At 37.3% G+C, this 20,908-nt stretch overlaps 4 protein-coding genes across 9 annotated transcripts; 2 read left to right on the top strand and 2 right to left on the bottom strand.

Moving 5' to 3' along the window:
• Positions 1-219: 219 nt before the first annotated feature.
• Positions 220-8,513, top strand: LOC133862998 (protein DA1-related 1-like). Of its 6 annotated transcripts, XM_062298960.1 has the most exons (13): positions 437-771; positions 971-1,056; positions 1,760-1,901; positions 2,116-2,206; positions 2,927-3,272; positions 5,258-5,378; positions 5,514-5,597; positions 6,824-6,943; positions 7,101-7,313; positions 7,426-7,488; positions 7,587-7,705; positions 7,785-7,843; positions 7,919-8,513. In XM_062298960.1, exons 3-13 carry the CDS (start codon positions 1,800-1,802, stop codon positions 8,254-8,256), a joined length of 1,656 nt encoding a protein of 551 aa, XP_062154944.1. In that variant the 5' UTR covers positions 437-771; positions 971-1,056; positions 1,760-1,799; the 3' UTR covers positions 8,257-8,513. The 6 variants fall into 6 exon arrangements, with proteins under 6 accessions (XP_062154941.1, XP_062154942.1, XP_062154940.1 ...); XM_062298957.1 differs by lacking the exons at positions 971-1,056; positions 1,760-1,901 and adding an exon at positions 220-405 and having other exon boundaries at positions 621-771; XM_062298958.1 differs by lacking the exons at positions 971-1,056; positions 1,760-1,901 and adding an exon at positions 220-405 and having other exon boundaries at positions 611-771.
• A 1,126-nt stretch (positions 8,514-9,639) lies between these two features.
• Positions 9,640-11,995, top strand: LOC133863634 (pentatricopeptide repeat-containing protein At5g66631). The gene has a single exon (XM_062299670.1). It carries the CDS (start codon positions 9,838-9,840, stop codon positions 11,788-11,790), a length of 1,953 nt encoding a protein of 650 aa, XP_062155654.1. The 5' UTR covers positions 9,640-9,837; the 3' UTR covers positions 11,791-11,995.
• Positions 11,996-12,104: 109 nt separating this feature from the next.
• Positions 12,105-14,586, bottom strand: LOC133863635 (lysM domain receptor-like kinase 4). Its single transcript, XM_062299671.1, has one exon. It carries the CDS (start codon positions 14,260-14,262, stop codon positions 12,388-12,390), a length of 1,875 nt encoding a protein of 624 aa, XP_062155655.1. The 5' UTR covers positions 14,263-14,586; the 3' UTR covers positions 12,105-12,387.
• Positions 14,587-16,940: 2,354 nt separating this feature from the next.
• On the bottom strand, positions 16,941-19,740 carry LOC133864143 (cold-regulated 413 plasma membrane protein 2-like). Its single transcript, XM_062300380.1, has 4 exons — positions 19,462-19,740; positions 17,568-17,675; positions 17,410-17,480; positions 16,941-17,293 (listed from the first exon to the last, which is right to left on the bottom strand). Exons 1-4 carry the CDS (start codon positions 19,596-19,598, stop codon positions 17,058-17,060), a joined length of 552 nt encoding a protein of 183 aa, XP_062156364.1. The 5' UTR covers positions 19,599-19,740; the 3' UTR covers positions 16,941-17,057.
• Between the last annotated feature and the right edge of the window lie 1,168 nt (positions 19,741-20,908).

Below are 20,908 nucleotides of genomic sequence, written 5' to 3'. Positions count from 1 at the left end.
TATATTTTTAAAAATGACGTTTTGTAATTGTTAAACTAAATAAATATGATTGTAAATATCTGGGGTATGTGGGCACAATCTCACTGTGGGGTAAACAAATGGGTCCCTCTGGCCGGCTGGCTGACTTGGAGGCATCAGAGTGCAAAGAACAAAGACGTAAACGGTCACTGGTTACTCCTGGTAACCATAAAACTGAACGGAAGATCAAAAAAATCACCCACTTTCACCTCATGACATCTTTGTCAATCAGAAGGAGAACGGTTCAATGGGGGATTTGACACTTTGCGGAAGTGTGGAGGAAAATGGGTTCAGGATAGAGGACCCCACAAGCAAAAGAAGAAAGTCTTTAGAATTTCAACACAAGCCCACAGCTTCAACCGGTCTCTTTGGTGGTTTTTAAGGAAGGTAAGATAAGAGTAGTTGATCAAGTTCCGAACAATTCCAACCATTGTTTTCGTTTTTGTTTTTTACCCTCTAAGCCTGGTTTTTTAGCGTAGGATCCAAGTACTCTCCCACTTAACTCTTGGGTCACGTACTCTTCTCTTTTATATTTTTTCATTCCTCCTACTAAGATGTTTTTGTGATTATGGCTTTATTAGAAAAGGGTCAGTGCTTTGCAGGGCTAAAAGGCAATTCAGAATATGAAAGATAACATCTTTGATGTCCTCTAATTCTTCTTTGGTGACTGCGCAATCATGGGTATTGGGAATTTTATCTGATCTGGGATTCATCAGATTATATTGTCTCTACAGATTCTTAAATCTGCTTCCGGTGAGTTTCCTGAAAGTTGGTGTTACCTTTTTGGCGTCATGTCAGTATCACCTGTCATATTATTATCATCTGAAAATTGTAAAGGTGGGAGATTCCAGTTGCTCTGGTTTTTTTTAATCATAATTGTATGGGTCTGGGTGTTTCCATATAGATAAGGGGTTCCATAGTATTTGGCTGATTTTTCAGCCTATTTATTTAGGCCACTGTTTGCACATCAGATAGGAATTTTGAAGCATTGTGGGCAAGTTTGTATCTCGGCGAGTGATTTTATTACTCTTTTTTTGGGTAAGTAAAGTGTTCTTTCATTACATGCTCAATTGATGAAGGATAAAGCGATTTGTTTAGATTGGGTTTCCATATTCTTTTATTGTAACTGCGTGTATACGCAAAGAATTGAAATCCAGAAAGTTTATTTCTCTTTGATATGATCTAAATCTTTTGAAGAGCGTAGCTATGGCTTCTCTTCCAGGCTAGTGAACACTCTCTGAGAATGACCAGTATGTTATTTCGGTATTTCGCTCTTACATCCCTCCCCAATTTCTCTATAGAACTACTGCCTCAAAATCTGGAACGCCTGTACCATATTAAGACACTAATCAAATTGTGAGGCATGGTTTTGGTATATGTTTCCCAATCTCACTTCGAATGATTTTGCTTGTTTTGAGATTGCCATTACCTTCAACTTCATTGCATTCTACGTCTTATATATTATATAAATTGTTCAAACACATGCTTTACCGTCCTAGAATTAATCTTAGAACCCTCTTCTGTGTTTTCCTCATATTACACTTTTCCAGACAGCAACAAACATTAATTCTAGTTCACTCTCGGTATTGATGTTTGTATGAACTTCTCAAACAGCGGTATACATAAAAATAGGATTATAAGAGCCACCCGCAATTGCCTGAGATGTTTTGGAGCACCTATCGAATTTCCTTTTGCCAATTGAAACATGATTCTTTAAGTCAAATTAAAAACTTGGGTGCAGGGAAAAGCTTGCAGCCTAAAGGCGAATAACATTTTACGTTATGGGTTGGCTGACCAAGATTCTTAAAGGTTCTAGCCATAGAGGGCAATATCATGGGAGATATGGAGAGGAAAGAATTTGGAACGAGCCTCGTAATTCAGTGGTAATCGTAATTTCTGCCTTTTATAGATACCACCATGTGGCTCCTGCTCATCTATAATATGTTTAAGCTAGCCTATTCACTAGCAATAGCCGATTCGTAGAATAGAATTGTACAAGTTCATTTCAGAGTAGATTCTGAAGTGATATTTTTGCTCAAATTATATGCTAGCTTGTTTCAATTATTGTCCATTGTTAATGGGAAAACTTGGATGCAGGATGAATTGACAGATACTGAGAGAGAAGAACTTGATTATGTTATTGCAATGTCCCTTTCAGAAGAAGAACTGAAAGGGAAAAAAGTGATTGGTAAGTTTCACTGTTTGTCTGTGTTGACCTCATCATCACTCAATTGTTATCTGGGAAGGTTCTTAAGAATTTTATTAAAGAAGATTGATGACTCAGTATTTTAGTTACCTTACAATAGCACATTGAAAGATATTCACCATGAAGCGTAAAGGTATACCTTGAGTACTTGCTTTGTATATATGAACTGCTCCTATATGCTTTTATGTTTGATCTTTATTTTCTATCAGAAGATTATGTTCATTCTTTTAAATCATCATGCGGTTTGCTGATTAAGGGCCATAATGTTAGGAAAGTTTTTGTTATATCTATAAATTATTTTGCTGATACAAGTGGTTATAAGAATGTTTAGTCATGAACCTGCATGAATGAAATCTTGGAGTATCTTTCTTCCAGTAAAAGAAGCTGTTGAGCTCTTTTTCTTGCGAGGACCTCTTTCTTCTCCTCTTCAGATCAGGTTGCACGCTTAATTGCTTAACATATGATACCGGTCAGATTACTCTAAATGTGTAAATGCTACCAAAGTCATTAAGCTGAGATAAATGAATGCCTAATGAACAATGAGAGTCTCCTTAAACTGTAGTAAATAATTCATACGTGGAGAGCGTACATTTAGATGAGAGAAAAAAAATTAAGGTATTATCTTCTAATGCAGAAGTTACTTGTATTGAAATCAAAGGCAGCCTGAAGTCTCATCTTCCATTTTCTTTTTTCTTTTTTTAGGTGAGGAACCTCAATCAGATGAAGATGAACACCTTGCAAGAGCTCGATCGAATGAAGATGAACATCTTACTAGAGCTCATTCCGAGGAAGATGAACATCTTACTAGAGCTCATTCTAGAGCTCATTCCGAGGAAGAGGAACATCTTACTAGAGCTCATTCTGAGGAAGAGGAACATCTCACTAAAGCTCAATTGGAGGAAGATGAACATCTCACAAAAGCTCAATTGGAGGAAGATGAACAGCTTGCCAAAGCTATTCAAGAAAGTCTGAATGTGGAGTCTCCTCCTCGATATGATAGTGGAAATATATTTCAACCTTATCCATTCCTCTTTCCATCTGGATACAGGTATATTTGGTCATTACGACATCTGTAGTATGTTATTATCTATATGCTAATTGCTCTACTCCTAAGTTTCAACAAGAAAAGTATATTTGCGAAATGAATGAAAAGGTACCAAGAAAAGTGGCATTTTTTGATGAACAACAGCTTTAGGTAAAATATTGACTACTGAGATTGAGAAAAAGGGGAAAAATTATTGTGGGTAGATGTTGCATGTGTAGGAACTCTGTTAAGATGGTGAACATCTTGTTTTACATTGTGTTGTGGCTAGAGAACTGGGGTCATCGGCCTTAACTTCATTTGGAGTGCATTTGGTGATGCCTTGGACTGTGATAGAAGTGTTTACATTAAGCGAGAACTTAGTCATCATGAAAAAGGCGAGATTTGTTGGGCAGCTTCTCTTTGCATTATGTGGACAATTTGTTGGAAAAGAAATTTTCATACCATAAAGGATGTAGAACTGACTGGGAACTTGCTTAAAAACACTTTTTTATGCTCTCTATTTGATTGACTGCATGATTTGGGAAGTGTGTATATGTGTGTGTGTGTGTGTGTGTGTGTGTATTATATTATGAATAATTTTTGGATTTTCTTTGAAATTTGATGAAACAATGTATTATTATCACCATGTGTATTAATTGGTTTTTAATAGACTTTTTTATAACTTATCAAAAAAGAATTGGAGATTGCATTTCCTACAGGTTATAGCTTGGCTAGCTCATCTGTTGAATCATAGCTGAAAAAACCAATTCAAGCCATATAAACATTTTTCTTAATACTTTTCTTTCTTCATCTCTTGGATTAACCAACTTATTCAATTATCACTTTGGTCAGGTAGTACTAGTACTTACCTACCCACAGGGTATTTAGTAATTTTCTTTGGAAATACTCGATGGAGATACCTGCTGACTTTAACCTACTTGATGCAAAAAAAAGAAAAAAAAGAAAAGAAAAAAAAGATTATTAGTTTTCTGAATGTTCGGTGCTCTGCAAACTAGTTTGATAGTAAATATCTTGAAAAAAAAAAAATGCTAAATCTAAGCTTAAAACCACCTGTTGTTTGTTAATACTTGGCATAATTTCTGAGGAATTAGAGACAGAGATATATAATGTTGGATTTTGTAACTCTTCGAGGTTGTAATGGCAGCTTGGAGGTTTCTAGATACTTCATTTATTTCCAGTGACTTATTGCAGAACAGAACATGACGGAATCTGAAATGAGAGACAATGTGATACATTTGTTCTTTGGTTTGTGGGTGTTTTATTCTTTCTCATGGTTGTGGGAGAGGAGGCAAATTTTAATGGGAGTAATGCAAGTATATTTTAATCTGGAGTAATTCCTTGATTTGTATTTAGAGTTTGACCTGCCAAATTACATAAATAAAAGCTGGCAAGAATATCTAAGCTGCAAGAGAACTATTTAGAGTTGAGACTTGGTGATCTTATGTTTGAACCATTGTAGCCCAAGCTTGAATAACAAAAGAAAGTTTGTAGAGATGCTACAAGTAATGCTTAGGTACTTATTACTTGGTTATTCATCAGCTGGGTTTATATGATCTCACTTCTCAGTGGATTGAAAGGATTTTGGTTTTAGATTAAATGGACAAAGAGATGTTAGAAGAATGAACATCTAACTGCCGGATTAACAGAAACTCATAAGCACATAACTTAAGATGTACAAATATGTTATATTTGAAAGGAAATTTATCTGAGAGAAACTTGCCTTGATATTATTTTATCTTGGAACATTTTGGTATAGATCTTTGAAGTTACAGGAGATGACATATATAAAAAATACTTGGTTGTTTTTCTCTCACCTGAAAAAATGGGGTTGGAACACATTCTTGTTACCTTCCTGAATTTTCATGTGGGAAATGTACTCATAGCAATGCCTCTTGAAACTTAATTGACCCTCCATTCTAGGTAAATTTGCTGCATTTTACTGTGGTCAAATGAAACCTGACCTGTTTGGTGGATCACATCACGAACAGGATCTGTGCTCGCTGCAACACTGAGATTGGCCATGGACGATATTTGAGTTGCATGGATAGCTTTTGGCATCCAGAATGTTTCCTTTGTCATGCTTGCAATCTACCTATTGATGAACATGAGGTGCAACAAATTCGAGTTAATTTAATTTTTTCTTTGGAATTGGATAACAAAATTCTTGAATCCCAGGCTGATTTGCTTTTCATTTTGGTGATTTCTGTGAGTATTAATGAGTGGAATGTGTCCTCTCTATGACAGTATTCTGTGTCTGGCAATCGTCCTTATCACAAATCCTGCTATAAGGAGCTGCACCACCCAAGATGTGATGTTTGCAAGAACTTTGTAAGTTAGCTATCTTTGGTTCTCTCTCTCTCTCTCTCTCTCTAATAATCAAACATTATATGCTTCCCTCACAAACAGAAACTTGAGCCTGCTCTAAATCAAATGTAAGACTCATAATCTTACCAAATTAACACCTGAAACTAGCTTCGAAGGGATTGTTTGAGAAGGATCATAGATTCTTGGTTGATAAATTATCTTTGCATAATTGTTAGCCACATGGTCGTGTTGTGACATTAATTTTTCGGATTGTAAAGAAGTAGAAAAGAACATAGGCGGAGACGACTAGGAGAATTTTTTTTTTTTTTTTTTTTTTTATCAAAAGATGGAATACAAAGAGTAGTGAAGAGAAAACCACTCAAAAATCCAAAGCCCCAATACAGCCAAGTCACTATCACTTGAGAATTCTAGACAAAAGAGAAATCTTTCTCTAATTCTCTCACTGCTACTGTTTCACACGGCTCAAGCAAATTGAGGAAAAAATTTTGAGTGCAGCTAGAGGTTGTTTCTCATGTTCTCTCTTACTTTTTGAAAGGCCGAATGTGATGTTTATAAATTAAAAGTAGGCTAGCTGAAAGTTATAAGCCGTGTGGGAGAAGTAAACCAAATGCAATTGACTTTTCTTTCAAAAATATTGGGGCCCATTGATTTGATTGATCAAGTCACATCACAAACATAGCATGTTGGGAGATTGACGCATTGGGTAGTCTTTCAATGAGACCATAATATAGCATGTTGGGATAATACTCAATCCAAAAACTTAAGCTTAGGGGTTTAAGTCCAATTATGCTATAGTAACCACCCACACTTGTAACGCTTTTCCAATGTGGGACTCAATCTTTTTTATATTTACACGTGTATACTTGACATGCATTTATCTATAAGACAAGCAGATTCATGCGAAAAGTAAAAATCATTTCATAAACAATTAAATAGATGAATACCCGAATGGTGCCTTATTGCTATTAGGATGAAATTCTGATAGAAATTGGGATGTTGTTCCTACTAGTGTGGTTAAGTCTGTTTAAATACGAAATTAACATACCTACTTTCTGGATATGTGTTAAATTGTCTGAGGGTGTTTTTTTTTTTTTTTTTTTTTTTTAAAGAAAGTCTCCACAAAAGAGGAATTTTTAGGGGTCAAGTAAAGTTATTCTTCATAGTAGGTATCACACTAAATATTGGGTGACCTTGAATTTTTTAACTAAATTTTGGTTCTTTTTATATAGATCCCAACAAATTCAGAAGGTTTAATTGAGTATAGGGCACATCCTTTCTGGAAGCAAAAGTACTGCCCCTCACATGAACGCGACAGGACTCCTCGGTGTTGTAGCTGTGAAAGAATGGAGGTGAGTTATGAAAAACATAATCCCTCCTTTATTTGGAAACAACAAAACCTTAACGGTATAAAAAAGAATAACCACTACTAAAACATCCTTCAGAAACACCTATGAGTATCTATTTTCACTATATCCTTCATAATGCAAAACCTTCCCATCCATGCAGCCGAGGGACGCGAAATATCTGTTACTTGATGATGGCCGGAAGCTATGTCTAGAGTGTCTAGACTCATCAGTTATGGATACACATGAATGCCAACCTCTTTACCTTGAAATACAAGAATATTATGAAGGTTTAAATATGAAAGTGGAGCAGCAAATTCCAATGCTCTTGGTTGAGAGACAAGCACTAAATGAGGCGATCGAGGGAGAAAAGAATGTAAAGGCTGATGCATTAGTGTTTTCATGCTTCAGATATGCATTTTATTTTCTTTTTACTTTATGTTAATCTTGATTTTAGTTTATTTTTTATTTACTTTTTGATCTGGTAGGGCCATCATCACTTGCCCGAGACTAGAGGGCTTTGCTTATCAGAAGAACAGACTGTCACCACTGTAGGAACTTCTTTCCTAGCATTTAAAATAATCAATTTTTCTTGTAAAGGTATCTGTATTACTGTATCAGACTCTAATTATTTCAACTAAATTGTCAGATCTTAAGGAGGCCAAAGATTGGTGCTGGCTACCGGATGATAGACATGATAACTGAGCCTTATAAGCTAATCCGTCGATGTGAAGTAACAGCAATTCTGGTTTTGTATGGCCTTCCCAGGTACTTATTCTCTTATTGTAAATCATGATGAGACTTGCTCAAGAATTTTGTGTATGACCAAAGGCTTCTATACATACAGGTTGTTGACTGGGTCAATCCTGGCACATGAGATGATGCATGCGTGGCTCAGGCTTAAAGGTGTTTTTCTGACCTCTTACCATGCTCCTCTTGACAATGTTTGCATTTTAGATATACTAAAAGGGTGTTTGACAGGTTATAACAATCTGCGTCCAGAAGTTGAAGAAGGTATCTGCCAGGTCTTAGCTCATATGTGGTTGGAGGCTGAGATCTTGGTACCATCTGTAACTGATATTGCTTTAGCACCATCATCGTCTTCATCACCCTCTTCCTCCTCTTCTACGTCATCATCAAAAAAGGGTAAACGATCCGACTTTGAGAAGAAACTTGGTGAGTTTTTTATACACCAGATCGAGTCAGATCCTTCACCAGCTTATGGAGATGGATTCAGGACAGGCAACCAGGCCGTGCTCAAATATGGCCTGAGGACCACTCTTGAACATATTCGACTGACAGGAAGCTTCCCTCTTTGATTTGTAGAGTGATATTACTAGTCCTCCCACATGTTGATCAATGCATTGCCCTCCCTGTCATATATAGTTCATTAGGACCATAGCCCCATATGAATTCAGGAGAAAAAAAAATAAAATTAAATAGAAATACTATTTCCTACGCACAATTGCTGTAGTCAGTAGTCTCCTCCTGACCACACAATGATACTACTGCATTATACTTCTACATATAGGAACCATAAATACAATGAATATTTACATTTTCCTTTTGTCTGTAACATTACTCTCTGCTGTCCATTCAAAACTCACTCGGCTAAGGTTACGTGAATCTCACTCCATAAAAGTAGGTGTTTATTAAATAAAGTTCATTGACCGTCTTCCATTTGTACCCTATGTTTAAATGTGCACCAACTCGAATACCAGCAAGTAGTTTCTCAAGAAGTAATTATTTCATATAGAAAATGTTTAGGTATTATGTCCGTCACAATTAAAATCAAAATTAATTGTTAATGGTTGACATGGTAAGTGCAATATGGATCCTATCACGTCAAACGAAACTCACAATTACAATCAAAATTAATTGTTAATGGTTGACACGGTAAGTGCAATATGGATCCTATCACATCAAGCGAAACTCACAATTACAATCAAAATTAATTGTTAATGGTTGACATGGTAAGTGCAATATGGATTATCGCATCAAACGAAACTGAGGCAAATTTCATTCTTTTCTTGGGTTTAAAGATTGTTGTATGCCGGTAATTGATACTACGCATTGTTGCATCGTGGTCAATTACATAAGCCAGTGCTTACTAAAAAATAATAAATTAAACATAAACCAGGGGTAAAGATGAAATAGATTAGAAAAGGGGGTATAATTCCCCCAACCCGGCCCATAAACTTAGTTCTCTAAATCTATGCCCTCTCCGCTCTCAGGGTCCGTTTGAATTTGTGATTTTAAAAAGCGCAATTTAAAAAAATTATTTTTAAAAATGCAGTTAAGTGTTTAGCAAAATCGCTGTTTGACTTTTAAAATTATGTGTTTAACGTTTTCAAAAAAGCACTCAATTGCCTACGATTTGAAAAATCAATTTTCTGCATTTTTTAAATTACAATTTTTTAAAAACAAAATTCTTAAAATATTCATTTTTTGAGATTTGGTTTAAAATCGTACTTTTTACCTACAAAATCGCAATTCCAAGCGTACGCAAAACTCGAACATTCATCTCTCCGTAGGTGGGCCAGGATATGCAATTTGCTCGTTTGGCCCACAAGCAGTTGGCAACAACAATTATGGTGAGTGATTGGGCTAATTATCCTCCTCCTTTTTTAAAAAAATAAATAAATAAATTCTGACCAAGACTTGTTCTCGATGTTGACGGATGTGGGTAAAGAGCCCAAACTCACTCAGTGAACTCACAGAACCGCTTAAGCTCACACCGTATTGGTACTTGGTTCGAGTAGACTCTCCGAGCAAACCTCTTCCCTCGCACGATAGTCAACTGCGGACCAGTTGTTTGATGTTTTGAGTCTATGGAGCAAATAACCATCGTTAACAGTTAGAACAACTTCAATAGCTGTTATGGTCTTCACCTAGTGCCAATGCATTTCAAGCAACTCTTTCGTGGGGTGAACCTACTCAACAGCGTGACCCAGCAAACTCGCTGCTATGCCCGTGACCCATTTCCCAACAAAGTCTCCCATTACCTCCACCGTGCCAAACTCATCGATTCCATTCGACTTGGCCTCCGTTCCGGCCCTCCCAGCTCGCTCGCGCCTCTCCTAAACGGTTGCCTTCTCGACTCTTTCGTTGTCACTCATGCGCTCCGGTCTGCGCCTTCTGCAGACTCTGCCCTGTCCCTGGTTGACACGCTCGAAACAATTCCTCATTTTTCGCATACCCAGAACACCCTCCATGCGCTGGCCACCGTCCTGGCCAAGTCCCGCCGGACCGCGGAACTCAAATCCCTAATTGATGCCATCAATGCTGGCAGGTTTCGTAATGTTCGTGTCAGCTTTATGAACCTCGTGCAGTGGCACGCTGCCTGTGGAGACCTTGACATGGTTCTCCGAGTTTGGGAAGAGTATAGGCTGTCAAACCAGCGTGTATGCACGGAGTCTTATAACATTGTCATGCGCCTTTATGTGCAAACGGGTAAGAACGACTCTGAGGCCGTGGGAATTTTCTCTAGGATGATTGATGACGGGGCAATCCCGAACTCTAGAACGTATACGGTGATGATAGAGCACCTTGTGAGTTCAGGAAAGTTGGATTGTGCTATGGAGGTTTTCAATATATTGCCCTTGATGAGGATTAAACGCACTTTGAGGCAATATTCAGTTTTGCTAGAAGGGTTTATTGGCGTTGAGCGGTTTGGTGAGGTCAAGACCTTGCTCAATGATATGCGGGTTGATGGAATATTGCCTGGAACAGCCATGCGTTTGTCATTGCAACGTATGCGGGAGGCGGGATTTGTCCAAGAGACGGATGAATTTCTTGAAGAAATGTTGCCGGATGAGAGAATCAAGAAAATAGGATTTATTGTCGATAGTAGTGATGATGATGAGGATGATGATGTTGCTCATGGTAGTGGAGGTGATGATGTTGATGGGGTTCAGTTAAAACCATGGTTAGACCCAAGAGCTTTGGCAAGTGCCTTGCATCATTGGAGCGCTAACGAGGCATCAGCCTTGGAGGAAGCGAAATTGGTGTGGACAACTCGGTTAGTTTGCAAGATTCTTAGGAATTTCAAGTCTCCAGAAACAGCTTGGGAGTTTTTCTGTTGGGTTTCTTATCAGCCAGGATTTACTCATGATGTTTACACAGTACAAAGGATGATGGCCCTTTTAGCACGCCATGGGCATATTGAATTGGTTGATAAACTCATATCCAAAATAAGAAGGGAGGGAATGAGATTGCCCTTCAGCACCATCAGGTTGATCATTGATCTCTATGGCATCTCAAAGAAAGCCGACGCTGCCCTAAAGGTCTTTCGGGAAGATAGAACTCTCTGCGGTTCCACATCAAAATTGAATTCAGTGCTTTTGTATTCGTCTCTGTTAAGGACATTGACCAAATGCGGGAGGAATTCTGATGCCATGGATGTACTTGAAGAGATGATTTTGTGTGGGATTTGCCCTGATATCCAGACATTTTCTGGGTTAATGCATCACTTTGCATCAAGTGGGGACATCAAAACAGTGCAGAAACTCTTTGTAATGGCTAGGCAAAGTTGTGTGGAACCAGATGGCTATATGTTTAAAGTACTGATCCAAGCTTATTGCAAATGTGAGAGAGCTGCTCTTGCATGGAGGGTTTTTGAGGACATGAGGAATTCAAATTTGATGCCTGATGCTGCCACAAAAGAGTTGCTAGTGAAGAGTCTCTGGAAGGAAGGCAAGCGGAGAGAGGCTGCTGCTGTAGAAGAGAATTGTGAGGAAATAAATGACGTTCTTCCACTAACATTGCGCGGTCACGTATGGACAGTGAGTTCTGCAGATCTCACAAGCGTTTATCATATTTATTCCAAAAGCTTTGCATCAACAGCGGGCTAGAATTGTGAATAGTTTTGAAAAATAAATCATGATTAGCCTCAAAGCTGTATATGAGCAACTTTGTGCAAAAGGTCAAGAGTATAAATACTATCCTTGTTTACCTTTTTTTTTTTTTTTTTTTTAATTAAAAAAACAAAAGATAAGCTTGTTTACGTTTGTGTTGAAGTATTGCTCATTTCTCTTATTTTAATTAGTGCCCCTTTTATATTTCTGATTTGAATCTCTATCTTATGGATGGGCACCATATTGCTCATTTATCTTAAATTCCTCAATGGCTTCTCTAGAACTATTGGTAGACGGTAGGCAGTAGCCCATTGCTCTTTGAGGGACTGTAATTCATGATAAGTACCTTACAAACTACACAGGCTACACCCTACACTAATATGAGACAGGAGTACTGTATAAGATTCAAAAATAGATTTGACATGTCTAGAAGCTAAAGCAAAATATTGCGATACAAGCACAGTTCATTATATCAAAATAATCCTCACGTAAAAAGCATACATTAAGTGGCTGAATGGTCCTGTTCTAACGACTCTGAAATAGAGCTTCCACTGGAACTTTGTTACTGTGATATGTTCTTTGACAATTCCCAAGTCAGTGAGTGTTCAAGGTTCTTAAGAGAGACTGCACAATCTCATCCATGGCAGGTCGACCAGCTGGATCTTTCTTTAAGCAACTATCAATCAGTCTGACCAAGAAAACAGCAAGTTCTGAAGGATAATTCCCTTGCAGGGAAGGGTCCATGAGGTGCCTCAAACTCTCCTGTCTATCCTCCTCAAGAAGCACAGCTTTCAAGACATCTGAAAATTGCATATTTTCCTCTTCATACAAAGCAGCAACCTCTTTCCCAGTCATTGTCTCCAGCATGAGAACCCCAAATGCGTAGACATCAAGCTTTGTGGAGACAAAACCATGTTCCAAATACTCAGGAGCCATGTAACCTCTAGTTCCAATGATGTGCTTCGTCAAGGCAAATTGACCTTCCTCCCCTTCTGCTGACCTTGCCAGACCAAAATTTGCAATCTTACCCCTGAAATCGCTTTCCAGAAGAATGTTGCTGCTCTTTATATCCTTGTGGACATGGGGAGGAGCAGTGAAGCCATGGAGATAGTTAAGCCCAGTGGCCACATCCAGTAGAATCTGTATTCTCTGTGTCCAGCTCAAAAGTCTTCCATCACTATTGCTGTTAAAGATCCAATCACTCAAGGTTCCATTGGCAGCATATTCGTAAACAAGATACCAATGACCATCATTGAAGCAGACGCCAGAGAGGCATATAATATTGGAATGGTTGATCGTGTTCAATAAACTGATCTCTTTCGACACATCTCCATTGATTTTCTTAATGGCCGCCAAATCCCCATTGATTGTGCCACGATAAACAGATCCTTTAATCAAACTACTGGGGTTGAAATCATCTGTTGCATGTTGGAGTTCCCTAAACTTATACACTTTAAGGGACAGAGCAATGCTAGATATGCTCTCTAAGAAGTCCTTAGCTTCTTCCTCAACCTTTTTGCTTAGTGGTTTCTCGCGTGGCTCGAAGTTACCAGAGACAATAATGGAATCAGATTTCTTCTTAGTTCTACGGGAGAATGCACAGAATAAGATGGCTCCAAAGACCAATACAAGAGCAATTCCTCCAAGAACCCCAACAAGGACATAAACCCATGTTTTACTTGAGCTTTTATTAGAGGAAGACGTAGGAGGAGGCGGCGGCGACGCTGGCGGCGGTGGTGGCGGTGCTATGGTTTGAGAACTTGATGGCGGGTGTTGAAGCGGAACTAGAAGCGTGGTGAAGTAATTAATAAAGGGATTTTGTTGAGAAAGCTCATTAGCCTCCAAAGTCTTCTCCAAACTTGCACCAAATCTATCACTAATGGTTGAAACATCTTCACCTTCACTGACTAGGTAACTCAATAAATAATTGACATCCAAATCAGTTTGGTTCTTTGTAGGACAAGCACATCTAAGAGGAACAGTGATTCCTGCACCAGCAGGTAAATTGGCAGCGGAATATTTGTTTTGATTCTGGAGAGCTTGACAGGTTGAAAGGGCTTGGAAGGTGTTATTAGCAATTGACAAATAATTGTCACCAGTCCGGACAACGTAAGTTGTGTTTAATTGATAGTACTCACCTGAACAGGAGCAGTTGACTGGAACAAGCACCAACCTGTTCGTTTCAAATGTTGCAGTCTCGGAAACTGAATTAATTTGAGAGAGCTGGGACGCGTCTGAGGCCAAGAGAGCAGAGATGGCAGGAACAGTGTTGTAGGGGGGTTGAGATCTGAAGGTGAGGTAGGCTTGGCAACTATGGTTTAGGCCATTACAGAAGTAGCCAAGAGCAGAATTATCTGTGTTGCTACAATTTGTTGTGACCTTTCCCACATAAGGTTGCTGAGCCAGACTCAAAGAACAGTTTGAGAATAACAAGATCATGAAAACCCAAGTGTCAAAGAGGAAACCCATTCTGGGTTGCAGTGGAAAGATCTGAAGGAGGTTATGGCAAACTGTTGCTTGATCAATCGACTTGGTTGGCAAGTTGTAGTTGGATTTTGTTTATGGAGAAATTTCTGAGAAGCAGGGCATGTTGACTTTGTCTTCATGATATATCTTCTTGGGACAGGGTGGAAAGTGTTGCCTTGTGGCCATTTTCATTCTCCAAAATTCAACCTGTCTAAAATTTCAAACTTTTGCAGCTAGACTTTGAATATTTAGTTTGATTCCTTATGAAACCAAACTATATGAAAATTGTGTTCCTTTCTTCATGCAGCTTTCGTGAGAATCTTAACAAATATCGCAACCATAACTTTAAAGCTGGTCAACGTAATCGCTCGAATCTGGGAAGATTGGACAAGTTACAATTGATATTGAACGTCCCTATTAAAAATGTTATTGATTTGCAAGCGGGAAGAAGTCAATCTTCGTAAATAAAATTATTTATTAAAAAAATGGAAAATGTTATTTACACATCATGGGCACAAGCCGCACAAGAGAGGTACAACAGCCATTCATATGGAGGTGGGCCCTACACACTGGGACCCACCTCCATGTAAGGGGCTGTTGTGCCCCTGTTGCGCTCCTGATGTATAAGTAACAAGCTCCTAAAAAAATTGCTATTCTTCATGTCCATTTCACACTTATTAAAGTCAGATAGTGTAAAATAGCTGCGACAAGTAGCGTTACTCTTATTTATTTAGATGAGTAATGCTAGAAAATCACATTTTTATTTCACAATAGTGATGCGTTAGTCTCAACTAATCATTTTAACAATGATTGATCGAAAGATTGATTAGAACTGATACATCATCATTCTAGGATAATTGCGATATAAAAATGTGGTTTATAGCATTATTCTCTTTAGATAAGATATAAATTTCCGACTAACTAGGTTATAAGAATTCTTAGCTTGGTCTCTAAAAGTGTCATGTATTCCTTGAACATGTGAGCACATTTATTTTTATTAATACTATTAAAAAAGCATGTAAGAAAAACATGCTATAAGGAAATTTTAATGGGCATATGACACTTGTAGCAATTGAGTTGGATAAATTTTCCTACAACCCAAGTTGTGGAAAATTTTTATTCATTTAGGTATAACAGCACATATATATTTTTTTTTATTTCCATATAAATACTAGAAAAATTAGATAAAAATAATAATATTAGGTGGTTGTCCTAACACAAAGTATGGAAATGTATCTATAACTTCCCCACCAGCGATTTTTTTTATTTTTTATTTTTTATTTCCATATAAATACTAGAAAAATAGTTTAAAAAAACAAAAATACTAGAAGCAGTCCTACACGCGCATCAGGAACTAATTTTTAATTGCAAGATAAGGACATCTATGCGTTTTTAAAAAGACTTTTGAACTTAGAGGTCTTTATGCAGGGATTTACAAACACAAAAATTTATTTGTTTAATCTATTAAAAAAAAAAAAAAAGTTATTTGTTTAGACATGAGATCGAATAATATCTTGTATTTAGATATAAATACTAGAAACATTAATATTTAGACCCACCTCATGAACTAATTTTTAATTGCATTATCTAAAGATGAGCTAATCAAATTTGTCATGGTGTTGAAGTTTCCATCTGGACAGTGGATTCCAGAGGCCATGACTCAGGAAAAACGCTTTGGTCTTCACTTTGAAAACGTCCAAAGGGAAAAGTTTGTATGTCACGGGTGGGAACAAACATATCCAACAACACAAGCGTTTATACTTATTGAGACGAACTAAAAAGTAATGCTAAAAACCATACTTCTATTCTATTACAATGCCGGCCTATGATTTTCGGACATTATTTTTTCTGTTGGACAGTTTATTTTTTCACAGAAGATCTCCGGCGCGTATTTACTTATCTTATTGCCACAACCATCGATATCAACTACTACCAAGTTTGACTTAAGGCCATTATGCAAGCCTTGATATCTGCAGACTGCAGAAGGATAATACACCAATCAATGGGATCAAGAGATGCCAGTGGCAGGGCTCCACAGTCCACATCAAGCAAGCATGTATAAGTTTCTCATTCTACTGAAAGAGCAGCAAGGCTTTTTCAATCATGTGGTAGAAGTTGGCGATCAAGCAAATCTGGCTCCCCAAAATTATACTCATCCATTCACATGGCCTGAGAGAGAGATTTTATGAGCCTAATATATCCCAGCTAAATAGAAAATACAAGAGCAAACTGATTGGGGTTTAGGCCCCAGATATCTTTAGTAAGGATCTCTAATAATGCAGCAATTGCCAGGCAATTGAGAATGAACACATTTTAGTCTTTGGAGGGTTGCAGATAGAGTCTAGACATGTTCCTTGCTGTTTAATTTCTTTATGCCTTGTTGTTTGGTTATACACGATTTGACATCTATATTAAAGTCCTACCAAGAAGAAGAAAACAAAGGAGACCCTCCAAGTGCGGGGCCAGGTTTGCCTACATAGAATCCAAGGATCCTAGATATTCTGTCCAGCCCCCAACAGTGATGACCTCCCATTGCTGAGAAAAGTTATCATTCTTGCCATTCTTGCAAACACTAGCACAAATTTTTGAGATAAAAAGCAGGCTTGAATTCATCATTTTCGAAACTCATAATTTTCATAAGTAACACCAGAACAGGGAAAAAAGAAAAGAAAACACACAAGTAGTTGAAGTTTGTATGCATCAATCAAGAAAATTCATTATAATTGCAGAGCCCCTAGAAAGCTCATAAAAAGATCCACAAGTTAGGAAGTAACACCCCTCCCAATAGAACAATTTGACTACCAGGTTTCCAGGCACAGATACCGTATTGTAAAGAAGAACAGCAAAGCTATACCAAGACAATAACAAATGCAGTGGAAGTTGCATTGACAGTTACTATGTCGTCCAATTCCTCTCACCTCTGTTATAACAAGTAAAACTCCAATTAGAAGGCAAAGAATACCACTGCAGATGCTACCCCGTAGTCCATCAGCCACCCAATCAGGAGTAATCACAAACAGGAGAAAGCGAGAAGCTGAAAACATAGATAATACATAATCAAAGCAGAAATTCGTAAACTGTAATGCAATTACACCATGTCATAATGAAAAATAAAAATAAAAATTGTTATGGTCAATAACTGATTCAAACCTGGAAAGGTTTGAGGGAAGAAGAGGTTTGCTGTGACAGCAAGAAAGGCAATCCAACAACCAAATTGTCCTCTGTATTACTTAGATTAATAAGTTTAGCAAACATAGTAGCAGAACATAGATCTGTAATAAATACAATAATAGAAAATTGCCGGGTACCTTATAATTTTGAACAGCGCAGTTGGGAAACTTGTAAAGAGATATAATACTATAAGGGTAGTTTGAATAGATGATCTCCGGCCTATTTGGTTCAAGAACAACAAAATCCTGTTGAAGAAAGATACATTACAAGACTTCTAATGAGAGAAATGCATTAACAACAAACTGAGCACCGATTTTTGAATGTCAGAGACCATAATAAATGTAATGTGACACTCCAAAAAGGTAATCTCACATAAAGAAGATGAATTACGCACATTAAGTGGATGGATTATAAAAATGCTCATGGGTATTAAGTTTTACATTGACTCTTTAGTAGGTGAGACTAAACTTTATAAGTAATTCTAAAAAGCGTCAATTGCAACTTGGCCAGTCCTTTTGGAGTGACAACCTAAATGTAGTTAATGCTTTCTCTAGGTCGTTGCAAACAATATTAGAGCAACCTAGTAACACTATGTAAAGTTACGACACTGTATGGGGTGGGCCCTGACAAGGACATCAGGAATTTAAGTGAAAGAGATCGAGACACCCCTGAAAGTTAGTCCCACATTGGAAACATGAATTGTCCTCATTGAGTCGGTGGGTTATAAAGATGTCCATAAATTCTAAGTTCCATATTGATTTTTTATTAGGTGAGATTAGGCTTTATAAGTGATTGTAGGGAGTTCCAATTGCAACTTAACAAGTCTTTTTGGAGTGATAGTGTAGGCTAAGTAATTCTAGAGAGTTCCAATTGCAACTTAACTAGTCATTTTGAAATGATAGTGCAAATGCAGCTAGTACTTTCCTAGGTCGTTTCATATAAACTATCTTAGGATCTCAATAAAACAAAAACTTGTAAAGTCCACATTTGGGTACATCATATACTGCCATCATGGTTTCATTGAATATTGAAGTTAAGGAATATATCAAAATGTTGCGTGTATCTATGATATCATAATATTTGGTACACCTTTTAATTAAAACTTGTACCCAAAAAAAGAAGGAGAGAGATAGATAGATGGATAGATAGATTAAACATGAATAGCCAGCCTCTTCATTGAAAAGCCATAATTGGGAACTACTACGAAAAAAGAGTCCTCTTAATCCAGAGAAATGCACAAGCGCAACACACACAGGCCACAGCAGTCCATATCAATGAGTTTTCTGGAACTATTTTTGGGGTCATACTCTTACATTGATATGGCATGCAGCAGAAAAAGAACTTGAATGCAATCATCAACTGGATTATTCCCTGGGACAAAGACTCATACTCAACTAAGCTGTTATTGAACACATACAAACTCAAGAGAGACCCTTAGAACACTTTCTTTTTGGGTAAGTAGAACCTTTGAACACATACAAACTCATTATCATATAAAAATAAACAATATGTTACACCCCCTCCCCCCCCCCCCTCTCTCTCTCTCAAACAAAACAGATCAATAAACAGCATGAAGTCTACAAAATAAGATTGAAATATGAGATTTGACCTGAAGTAGAAGTCAAACTTGCTAACTCCATCCCAAAAACCAACACCAAAATTAGAGGGACAAAAATATATCATAAAAAAAAAAAAAAAAAAAAAGAATCAAAGAAAAAGAACCATGTCAATTTTGAAATTCCATTACTTAGTTTGGTTATATTGTACGTTTCCCCAGATTTTCTAACACGGTTGAAATTTGGCTTGTGAAGAAACACAGAATCCAAGACTAATTTTCCAACATGATGAAAAAACCAAATAATCGTGCTTGAAGTTTCATATCGAATACAGCTTCAACTGTGTATGCTACTTCTTTTCAATACACATTCAAATCACCCATAACCACTGCTAAATGATACAATTTTTGTAAACAAGAAAAACCCATCAAATTTACTTAAAACAGAAATCACTTATAAGCAAGATGAGACTCACAAGGCAGAGAAGGTTCCACCCCATTGAAAGTTGCCTGAAACCCCGCTTAATTGTTCTGTAGAAGCGGATGATGCACCAACTACCGCATGCCCAACACTAGCAACCACTTCACCAAATCGCGTTCCCAAATTTTCCATCTTTACCTTGCCACACTTGCCCACCGAATTTTCTCTGACCCACGGAGACCATGTTTGATCTGTGCCTACCTTTTTTGCTTTTGCCGTCTACTCTTTTTCTTTTTCTCAGCCCCACGGCACCCACTCCGAGATCAAGCGAGGTTGGGAAATTCGACAATCCCATGTGGACTGACGAAGAATGCACGTGGCACGCTCATGCAGCCGTTAGATCTTCACTGTCACAGTCTTCGGACTTTTGAGCCTCGGATTCTCCGAGTTTTGACATATTTTTTCTCGTACACGAGTCGAATCTTCTTCCGGTGCCATTAAGGGCGAAACCACCTTAAACGTGCCAATTTTTATTTTTTTTTTGTTTTTTAGAAAAAAAAATTCTAAAACTAAGGACCATCTTACCACATGAATAAATTAATCAAAATGTATATCTTAAAGCGACAAAATATCATACCTCTAAACGTGATTCAGTAAGAAGTGCGCAGAATTCAATACAATCTCCTAATTATAAATAGGGCTTGTTGCTCAAATATGGTACATACAATACAATAAAAATGCAGCGGGCCTTTATCCGTAATAGATAATTAGATATAAGCCTCAAAGGTTGAACCACCGCAATCTTCGGAAGCAATCTGTTTAATTTTTATGGGATTTCTCTAAAGACGTGTTTAATTTTTTTTAATTTTTAAACGGAATAAATCTTCTTCATTAGAAATAGAGACGTGTTTAATTAAGGCGTCGGCATTCTATCGTACTCTACAAATTATATCGGTATAAATTCAAGGAGGTAAATGCAGTTTCACTTCCCATACTGATATTATGCTCTATAAAGACCCACTAACGAAGAGTCTCCAAAGGACTTTTTAGGAATAATTGATTAGGGCATTTTATGAAAAAGAAACCGGAATTTTGAGCTAGAACTCTTTTTTCTTTTTCTTTTTTTTTTTTTTTTCTTTTTTTTTTTTTTTTCTTTTTCTTATTTTAATAAAACACATTATTTTGAATTTCTGTGAGCTTCTTCATGATATAGTGTGGGTTCACGCTTCGGAGGAATATACATTCATGTTGATAATCTCGTGGACGTCTATGATTTTAGCTCGAACTGTACGTTCCAGGAAAAAAAAAAAAAAAAAGGTTAACGATCGATCGATGTGGTCAAGTTTCTCTTACCCTTAAAGCTAACATAATTAGTGTTTCTTTTCCCCACTTTTCCTAATTAATTAGATCCCCAAAACTAATGCTTTAACTTAAAGCGTTTCACATATGACATGATGGCTTCTTCTATATATATATATATATATATATATATATATATATAT

Source organism: Alnus glutinosa, chromosome 3 (assembly GCF_958979055.1).
Source record: "Alnus glutinosa chromosome 3, dhAlnGlut1.1, whole genome shotgun sequence".
Classification (NCBI taxonomy): Eukaryota; Viridiplantae; Streptophyta; class Magnoliopsida; order Fagales; family Betulaceae; genus Alnus; species Alnus glutinosa.
Note: the sequence above shows the minus strand (reverse complement) of the source record. Positions and strands in the feature narration are given on the sequence as shown.